General features: G+C 28.4%; 3 protein-coding genes across 3 annotated transcripts; 2 read left to right on the forward strand and 1 right to left on the reverse strand.

Annotated features, from left to right (window-relative positions):
* Positions 1 to 134: 134 nt before the first annotated feature.
* On the forward strand, positions 135 to 3,020 carry OCT59_001926 (uncharacterized protein; the record flags this gene model as incomplete). The annotated part of the gene is made up of 12 exons (XM_025316086.2): positions 135 to 213; positions 323 to 464; positions 574 to 664; positions 748 to 848; positions 922 to 1,172; positions 1,236 to 1,341; positions 1,405 to 1,516; positions 1,601 to 1,783; positions 1,846 to 1,948; positions 2,046 to 2,179; positions 2,259 to 2,321; positions 2,389 to 3,020. 12 exons carry the CDS (start codon positions 135 to 137, stop codon positions 2,740 to 2,742), a joined length of 1,719 nt encoding a protein of 572 aa, XP_025181474.1. The 3' UTR covers positions 2,743 to 3,020.
* OCT59_001927 (uncharacterized protein) lies at positions 2,873 to 3,957 on the reverse strand (the record flags this gene model as incomplete). Its single annotated transcript, XM_066144160.1, has 2 exons — positions 2,873 to 3,033; positions 3,113 to 3,957. One exon carries the CDS (start codon positions 3,955 to 3,957, stop codon positions 3,448 to 3,450), a length of 510 nt encoding a protein of 169 aa, XP_065995350.1. The 3' UTR covers positions 2,873 to 3,033; positions 3,113 to 3,447.
* Positions 3,958 to 4,112: 155 nt separating this feature from the next.
* On the forward strand, positions 4,113 to 6,933 carry OCT59_001928 (uncharacterized protein). The gene is made up of 9 exons (XM_025316084.2): positions 4,113 to 4,233; positions 4,327 to 4,407; positions 4,591 to 4,740; positions 4,820 to 5,019; positions 5,100 to 5,219; positions 5,302 to 5,399; positions 5,477 to 5,648; positions 5,735 to 5,903; positions 5,972 to 6,933. Exons 1-9 carry the CDS (start codon positions 4,146 to 4,148, stop codon positions 6,586 to 6,588), a joined length of 1,695 nt encoding a protein of 564 aa, XP_025181472.1. The 5' UTR covers positions 4,113 to 4,145; the 3' UTR covers positions 6,589 to 6,933.
* The last annotated feature ends 3,055 nt before the right edge of the window (positions 6,934 to 9,988 follow it).

Here is a 9,988-nt window from a genome sequence, read left to right on the forward strand (position 1 = left end):
TTATACTAGGTTAGTAACTAGGATTCTAAAATTTAGTTATCACATGCTAATTGTAAACAAATAAGGCAATATTATTAAAGTCGGGCGTTTAATAACTTCGCGCTAAATAATCGTAATAGTAATTAAATTTCTTTATGGCTTCTAATAAGATTAAAATCGGTCAATATAATGTTTTACAAACCCTTGGAGTGGGTTCTTTTGGCAAAGTCAAAAGTGAGTTTTTACTTAAATATACTGAGATTGCTTTTATTTATAATCTCAAAAGAGAACCAAATTCGATTATTAATGTTTTCTGAACTTTTTTTTTTTCTTGAATTTGTAGTGGCGGTTCATTCCATTACTGGCCATAAGGTAGCCATGAAATTTATAAATAGGAAGAAAATTGCAAATTTGGACATGGTCGGAAGAGTGAAACGCGAAATTCAGTACCTTAAATTGCTCCGACACCCTCATATAATAAAATTGTAAATAACTTATTTTATGGTTAGATTGTTGATTTATTGTTAATCGTTTGATAAATTAATTAATTAACCAGATGCATTAATGTTAAAATTCCGCGTCCATTAATTTCAGGTACGAAGTTATCACAACACCGACCGACATCATTATGGTAATGGAATACGCTGGAGGTGAATTATTCAATTTTATCGTCGAGAAAGGCAAGGTAAAAAGAAATTATTTTAAAAAGATCTTTTTCAATTCTCATTCTTTATTTAATTTATTTAATTGGACCCTATTTACTTTTAGATGTCAGAACACGACGCTCGAAGATTTTTTCAGCAAATTATTTGTGCTGTTGAGTATTGTCACCGGCACAAGATTGCACACCGAGATTTGAAACCTGAAAAGTGAGAAAGGTTTATATATCTTCGTAAAAATTCTTATAATAGCTTGTTAACATTTTTCTTCGTTAATGTAAAGTCTTCTTTTGGATCCCTATCAAAACGTCAAAATTGCAGATTTTGGATTATCAAATATAATGACCGATGGAGAATTTTTGAAAACGAGCTGCGGAAGTCCAAATTACGCAGCACCAGAAGTCATTTCTGGGAGATTATATGCAGGTCCCGAAGTCGACGTATGGAGCTGTGGAGTCATTTTATATGTTATGCTCTGTGGCCGTCTACCGTTTGACGACGAGTACATTCCAACATTATTCAAAAAAATTAATGGTACGTTAATTTGTTTGTTAAAAATTCTGGAAATCGAATTGCTATAACACAGTGTTTATTTAGGTGGTATTTATACGCTGCCGCCATTTTTATCACCCGAAGCCAAATCTCTTTTGTCTTCGATGTTGATTGTTGATCCTATGAAAAGAATAACTATTCAAGATATTAGGTAAATTTAAGCTTCTTATTTTCATATATTTATCTTTTTTATTGATATCTTTATTTGAATTAGGCAAAATCCGTGGTTTAATATTGAATTACCTGATTATCTTAAACCACTTCCAGAAAGTGAGGAAGCTCCATTTGCTGAAATAGATAGTAATATTGTGACAGAACTTCAAAAGGTTTTGTCTATTTGTATTTTCTTGCAAGGTTATCGTAATTTAGAGGATGAATATAATTGACAAATATATATACACCTTAATTAGAAAATGGGCTTTAGTAGGAATACTATATATCAGGCATTACAAGAGCCGGAAAATAATCAAATTAAAGTGGCATACCAACTTGTAGTAGATAATAAACGCATGATTTTGGCCGGAAAAATATCTGGACAGAAAAATTGTCAAGGCTTTTTTGCAGCGTCACCTCCTTCATGGAATTCTCTTCAGGTAAATAATAAATTAGTTGCAAATTATTACAATAAATTTACTAAATATATATCTTTTAAAAGAATTCAAAGGAAAAAGAAAGAATAGGCGACGAAGTTGATGACGCTCCGTCAAGCATTTCAGTGTTAAGTTCCAGCCTGCCTCTTAGCGAAGAATATTGTCAAGGTTAGTAAAATGATAACGATGTATTATAATTATCTTAAATGAAATATAACAATTTCCTTTTTGAAATTATAATTAAACGCGGTTTTTTATGAAATAGGTAATATTTTTCCTAAAATACCCAGTCCGAGTAAAAAAAAGTCGAGATCAAAATGGCATTTCGGAATTCGTTCACGAAGTCCTCCTCTTGAAGTCATGCTTGAGATTTATCGTGCTCTAAAAAATTTGGGAATGGTAATATTTAAAATTTTATAATTATTTATTATTTTTATTTTTATATTAAAAAGTATTCCCTGTACTAATTTTGTAATAGGAATGGAAAACAATGGACCCTTTCCATGTTCGATGTAGATATACTTATTCTACTGGTTCACAAGCAAGTATATATAAATCACAACTAAAAATTTGTTTTAGTATAAGATTCTAATAATTATTTTTATTAGGTTAAGATAGATCTACAGCTTTATAGACTTGACATCAATAACTATCTTGTTGATTTCAAAAATGTCGGATATGAGTTATCCGCTGCTACTGAATTTACATCATCATCAGTTTCATCACCTTCATCACTTACATCGCAATCTGAATCAGATGTCCCGTCATCATTGTCATCCAATCAACAAGACGGCCCTTATTCACCCAAATTTGAAAATAATAAATTTTTAACTCCTCCAATTACTTCGACAACAGCAAGAATGCTTCACCAACAAAGGACTGACGGAAAAGAAGTTACATCAATGTATCCCTTTTTTGATGTGTGCACGAAATTAATTACGGAATTAGCAATATCTGGATGATTGCTTTACAACAAATGGACATTTATGACTTCCTTATTTAACTTCTCCTTCCCAACTCTATTTGTAAATAAGGCAAATGTGTTTATACTAACTTTTTATATCTGCCATTGAAATTTTTTGTATTTTTATTCCTTTATAGAAGGGTATAAATAAGTTTAGTATTATTTATTTATTTATTATTGTACATTAAAATGAGAAAGGGGATTATATTAACAATTAACACTATTATAAAAGATATAAATTAAAAAATATTTATTATTTAGCATTCTTATCAAATTATTACTTGACATTCTAATTACATAAAAATAAAAGTAAAGATAAATATTAGAAAGATTTGGGTATTTTGAATACAAGATATTAATATACATACCCTAAACATTAGGGAAATTCTATGTCCCTTTGGTATAAGATTATTTTTAAATTTATGTAATTCAGGATCGATAGGAATTTCATGAGTGAAATTGTATCTAATTGTATCTCTGTAATATAACATAAATACTTAGAATTCGTAACAATTATTTAAAAATTTTGAAGTATATTACCTTTGAACGTAAAGACACCCAGGTTCTAATAAAACGGAAAATTTACATTCGGGATTATTTATATGTCTAAGTATCATTACAGTAGGAGAAATTAAACAAATTCCGACAACAATGTTACCAGAATACTTTAAAATTTTATAGTAACAATTAATTTCTTTTCTGTTTAAAAAAAATTTTTTATCAATAATAAGTAAATTACCTCAATGTTATCAACATGGGGTTTAATTCCACCAATAGACTCGGCCAATTCCAAAATATGAATGGGGAGCCATTTAATTTTAGAAAATAAATTGTAAACTTTATTGTCTAATAAATCATTGATCTCTTGTTCAATTTCATTATCACCATTAGTCCAACTAGTTACTTGACATTCTCTATAATTGTGTATGACGTGATCAAAATGCGAAGGTTGATATATTGTCCTTTTACCAAAAACTCTTTTTAATTTTTCTAAGGAACGAGTTGTTAAAAATGCTTGTTCCCGTAGTGTAAAATGGTCCGGAAAAAGAATAAAATCCGTTATACAGAATTTAGGAGTTAAGTTAGAAGGAATTGAATGGATGTGGCTTAAATCGAAATATTGTAATGAAGAACTCGATAATGAAGAATTATAACGACAATTAAGTGAAAATGTATTATATCGTGAACGAAAATGATTTAGGATACCTTTCATTTTTTTAAAGAATTGATAAATTTTTATAATTCAAATGAACATTCACTGTTACATATCATTGGTCAATCGTGTTTGGACTGGCGCAGTAAAAAACCTATTATGCAAAGTTTGCAAGTTTGCATATAAATAGATCAAAATTTTATATATAAACGAATGCTTTCCTGTTTAGTTGCTTTCTTTCTATAATTATGGCTTCCACACAGGAAAGAAAACACATTCCTGAACAAACTCAAACATCTGATAATTCAACTGAAAGCGTGTCTTGCGCATTATTAGGTTAATATATACAGTTAAACGAAAGTAACGAAAAGATACCCGTTAAGAGCTGTAATTAATTGTAATTTATCTTTTGTTCTTCGTTGCTTATAGATGCCGTGGCCCCCGAAAATATTACAGACATGGCAACTGATCCAGGAAAAAGTAATGCTAATGGTTCGGCAAATGACGCAGGTAAATCTTTATTTACTATTATCGACAGTAAAATATATTGTATACCTACGAAGACAGCGTGAAAATCGCGTACATTTTTTTCATAAATTTCATAAAGAAATATTCTAATCTCACGTGACAAAGTATGTTTCCTACGTCATCATAAACTTAAATTACTAATAAATGCTAAATGAAATATCACAGCTATGTCCTCGGTTGAAAGCACACGTACTCCAGAACAGATTGAGGAGTTAAAGAAAAAAATATTAACTCAAGTAGAGTACTATTTTGGTGACAAGAATTTACCAAACGATAAATTTTTGAATGAAGTAAGATCAAAAAACCCTCAAGGATGTAAGTTTTAATAAAGAATTATAAGCCTTTTTTTTTCATTAAACAATCAATTTATCTTTTTGCTATTACTTTGTAACAGGGGTTCCTTTGAAAATGATATGCAAATTCAAGAAAATGCAAGTTTATAAAGATTATGACTTGATCATTGAGGCATTACGAGAATCTCCCAACTTGCTTGAAGTCGATGAACAAGGAGAACACGTCAGACGAAAGACTCTCGTCATGATTGACATCCCTCAGCATATCAAAGATTCTCCAATTTGGAGATCAATTTACGTGGTAAGTTCAAGATATAAATTACATTTATTTTGGTATTTTTCGTATTCAACTAAATACATTTGATACGTTTACTTTGGTAGAAAGGGTTTAATAAAGATGAAATTGATACTAATTACGAGAAAGAAGTCGCGTCGTACTTTTCACAATATGGCAAAGTTGAAAAGGCCTTTGCGAGAAGAGATGATGATAACACTTATAAGGTGGCTTGTTTTTACTTTCTTTTTGTTAAGATAAAATCAATCATTTGACTTATGAACCAACATAATTTCCTATTATTTTTAGGATTCTTTCTTTATCCAGTTTGCTACACATGAAGAAGCCAAGAAAGTGTCGGAGATGGATATATCATATAAGAATGTAAAGCTTACAATGATGATGAAGTAATTATTTCTATGCAGTGATGTACTTTATGTATAGTACTTTTTACATCAGTCTAATTTATTGTTTTAAATTATAGATTTGATTATTGTGAAATGAAATGCGTTGAGAAGGGACTTGACCCTAATACAATGCGTTTACAAAAACAACAAATAACCAAGAAGGAGAAGCGACCTAGTAAGAAATGGAATCCCGGTTGTTTGTTACACTTTGAAGACGCAGGTCCAAAATCAACTTATTTGACCATTCGGGTATATATAAATAGATACTCCTTCACTTTATTAAACCTAATATAATTGTGTTAATTATATATCACATTTTCTTTACAATCATGTAGTCACAAATGCAAAATCACTTTGGGGATGTTAAATATGTACAATACGATCCAAAAAATTCATCCGGCGTTATCGAATTTGAACATCCGATTGATCATAAAATTATCGAGTCTACTCCGTCCGATAAACTGGAATTTGATGGCATTAAACCTAAATTTAGAATTCTTGAAGGTTAAGATCGTCCAGCAATATTTTAAATCCTATTTTAATTGGTTACTAATATAGTTCGAAAATTCTAGGCGATGAAGAGAAAGACTATTATCAGAAGAAAAAGAATGAATTCTTCGAAAAATCAAAACAAAGTAATGCACTCAAAGCCGAATTTGGCATCAATTCAGAAGAGAGTAGCGGAAATAATACAAATAAAAACGTTCGAGGTAAAGGTCGAGGTCGTGGGACAACGAGAGGTCGAGGAAACGGCCGAAAGGAAAAACAACATACTGGCGGTAAAAAAAGAAAGACCGAGTCACAAGACAAACTTGATGATGATGTTGCGCCAACAAACCGAGAAAAGCAATCCGAATCCGGTGGCCAAAAAAGAAAGCAGGACGGATCTGATGATGTTGCGGCCGATGATCTATCTCCGACAAAAAAATCACGCTCTGAGAAGGTACTCTCCGAAGATGATGATGCTAGTCCAGTTGAAGAAAAACAACATGTTGAGTCCACCGGCCAGGTCAAGCTTAAGGACGAGCCTGAAGACGATGTGGGTGGTCGGTCTACCAAAGAACACATTGTCCCTGAAGTTCTCTCATCATCTCTCGAAAGGAAGCGCAAGGCTATCGACCTCAACGATTCTGATGAGCTCCAAGAGAGACCACCAAAGTCTCCCAATTTGGAGATTGCTGACGAATAATAATATATTTAAAAATTTCTAATTGCATAATGATTTAATTAATTATATATATTTAATAATTACGCTAATTTATATATTAAAATTAAACTGATAAAAGATCAATGCTGTAATCTAAAAAAAAAATTCATCAATACAAAATTCGTATTGTCATGTTTAACCTTCACGTGACCTTTAATTTAACAAAAATTGTCAATACCCAAGATTTATATTGGATTTGATCATATTTTAATTTACTGGTGAAAAATCACATCCGTCATAAATCATAAACAGAATTTTTTTTGAAAAAAAAATGCTAATTTAAATATAAATAATTGTAATAAAAAAAAATTATATTTTTATATGAATATATATCTTTGAATTAACAATTCATATAATAATTGGTACAAAATTACTAATATTTCAATACAATAATAATAAATTTACAATTTATATAAATGGTTTATAAAAGTTATACTTATAATCAAGTAACTAAATATATAATCTAATTAAAATAACATTTAATGCTATATATTCAAATATAGAATACTGATTTGCATTGATTTCAGAGTTTTAAAAGTCTACTAATATTTTCTTTTGAAAAATCTATTACTTAAATAGCTTTAGCTTTTTCTAATATTAAAAGTATAGTAGTTATCCTAAAAAACTTGGAAGTTTAAACTTTAAATAATAAAAGATTTTTATTTATAAATTATAGTGTGACATTATAATGTTTTATTAACTTTTATTAAACTCAAATTAAGCTATAATAAACTCATAAATTAAGCTTTTATTATTTTTTTCTTTATCCAATTTCATTTCTTTCCATTTTTTCATTTTCTGACCCTCTTTTTTACACAAAACCTTTTTATTAATATTTTAAAGATTCAAAATAACAAAGATGATCTTATAAAAAATTAAAGGTGAACTTTACTTATAAAAAGCCTACTAATGATGAGCTTTGTAATCTTATTGATAGTAGCCAATATAAAAATACTGATTATTCAACTTCAAATTGGATATAAGCTTTAGAAAAATCTAGAACAGATATTAATTATCAAAAATTGATAGAAAAAGTTAACATAAAAGAGGAATTAGAGGATTAACTTTGTAGATTTTTTTATACAATGAAAAAAAAGATGTTTCTGAATATCATGCTTCTTCAGTTAATAGTTGCATATTTGCAATAAATAGACATTTGAATAATAAGTCTGTTCTTTCAAAACCTATTAATATTATAGATAAAAATTAATATTACAATTATGGCAGATTTTGAATAGTAAAATTAAGAATCTTGTGAGTTAAGATCATGAAAAGTGTAATGGTACTATACATGAAGTCAAAATTAAAGCCCAAAAGTCGAAATATTTCGACTTGGGAAGGTCAAAAGTCGAAATTAAAGTCGAAATGGTCGAAATTACATCATAGTCATGTGATTTTTATAATTATAATTTAATATAAAATTTTAAATGTGAATAACTCCGTCAATATTAATGCTACAGATATGAAATACATATCATTGGAATCCTCTCGATGAGCTGAATCCAACCGCGTAAAGGTCATAAAAATCGAATCACTGGATGCGGAGATCGTTAACTTTGAATTTTAAAATTGTTTACTATAAAAATTATATGACTATTTAATACCAAATTTTAAACGTGAATAATTCCGTCAATATCAATGCTACAGATATGAAATACATATCATTGGAATCCTCTCGATGAGCTGAATCCAACCGTGTAAAGATCATAAAAATCGAATCACTGGATGCGGAGTTCGTTAACTTTAAATTTTAATATTATTGTTTACTATAAAATCATATGACTATGACATAATTTCGACCATTTCGACTTTTGGAGGGGCTCAAGTCGAAATCATTTCAACCATTTCGACCATTTCGGAGGTCAAAATTAACCAATTTCGGTTTTATGTATAAATGGTACTAATGGATTTACTAAAGATGATCTTCTTTAAATTTTTGATTATTCAGCAATATCTAGTAAGGATCTTGCAAATTTATTATATAGGATCTTTTTTTTTAATGCTATTTTTTTAAGGTTAAGGAAAGGTGAACATTTCAATTTATAACTTCAAAATTCAGTTTTATATGAAGAAAAGATAAATATGGTGAATTTGTGTTATTATTTACAAATCAAAACTAATCAAACATAATGAGAATCCGCTTACTTATAAAATAGGTCACCTCAAGCTTAAAGTAAAAATCATATATAAATTCTTTGCAAATCCTAGTATTATAAAAGAAAATTTTATGTTATATTATTATGATTTTTTTTGTTTTTAACTAATTAACCAATAGAATTTTTAAAAAAAAGTAAGGTAAAAATTATTTAATTTCTATGGTAATCTTTATTATAAGTAAGTGGGATTCTATAGCATAGCGGGCTTTCTCATTTATCACATTAATTTGCCGATCATTTCCCGATTTTATTACATGATATAAAATGCCGTTACAAGACATTGCATAAAATTCTACATATTAATATGACCTCAAATATTGCAATAAATTTATTGCACTTTAAATTTTAATCATACAAAGTTTTATTCAAATTGAATTATTATTGACCGATTTTTACAAGTAGTAACTTTTAATTTAATGCATTTTACGTAATTTTTTAATATAAATGACTGGCAGATTTAAAAACTCACATAATAATCGTACTTTAAATCTTGCAAACTAATAAATATTAATAAAATATATTTACAAAAAAAATTTTATTAGAATCTGAAATAAATTCAAGAATTTTAATATGTACCTTCCATATAAATTAAAAATCCATTATAATCCCTGTTGCAAAATCATAAATAACTCAACATATATGCATGCTAGAAAAATGAATTTATATTTATTTGAAAGGAGAGATTGAGATCTATCCAAAAAGTTAAAAATCGCATTGATTGAATCATTGGTTCTTTAATAAATACGCTCAACACATTTACTATCAATTTGACATAAACTCTTGCATTTGAACGTAAATATCTCCTTATCTAATGATTCAATTTGCATGATTTTTGATTCCAAAATTAGAGCCCATTTACACCTTTCAAAGGAATATAAAATTATTCATTTAGCATATGTGTATGTTGATAAATTAACGATAATGTCATTACAATCAAAACCTGACACAAAATTTAAATTATATTTCTTACCAATAATTGTAGCCATAAAACTCCTTTCACTTTATTTAAAGGATGTTGTTTAAGCTTTTAATAGAATATACTGATGAAATTCATAAGTCAACTCCTAAAAAAGAGAAAGAAATAATTAGTTTATTAATAAAGGAAAAAAAATTTCTAAAAATCCTATCTGACCCTTTAAATGGTAAGGAGTTCTATCAATAAAGAATTTTTTTGACACTAAACTTATTTAAAAATTTATAACTTACACTTAAGAAGAATCTGGAGT

This window comes from Rhizophagus irregularis, chromosome 10, assembly GCF_026210795.1.
Source record: "Rhizophagus irregularis chromosome 10, complete sequence".
In the NCBI taxonomy this organism is placed as follows: domain Eukaryota; kingdom Fungi; phylum Glomeromycota; class Glomeromycetes; order Glomerales; family Glomeraceae; genus Rhizophagus; species Rhizophagus irregularis.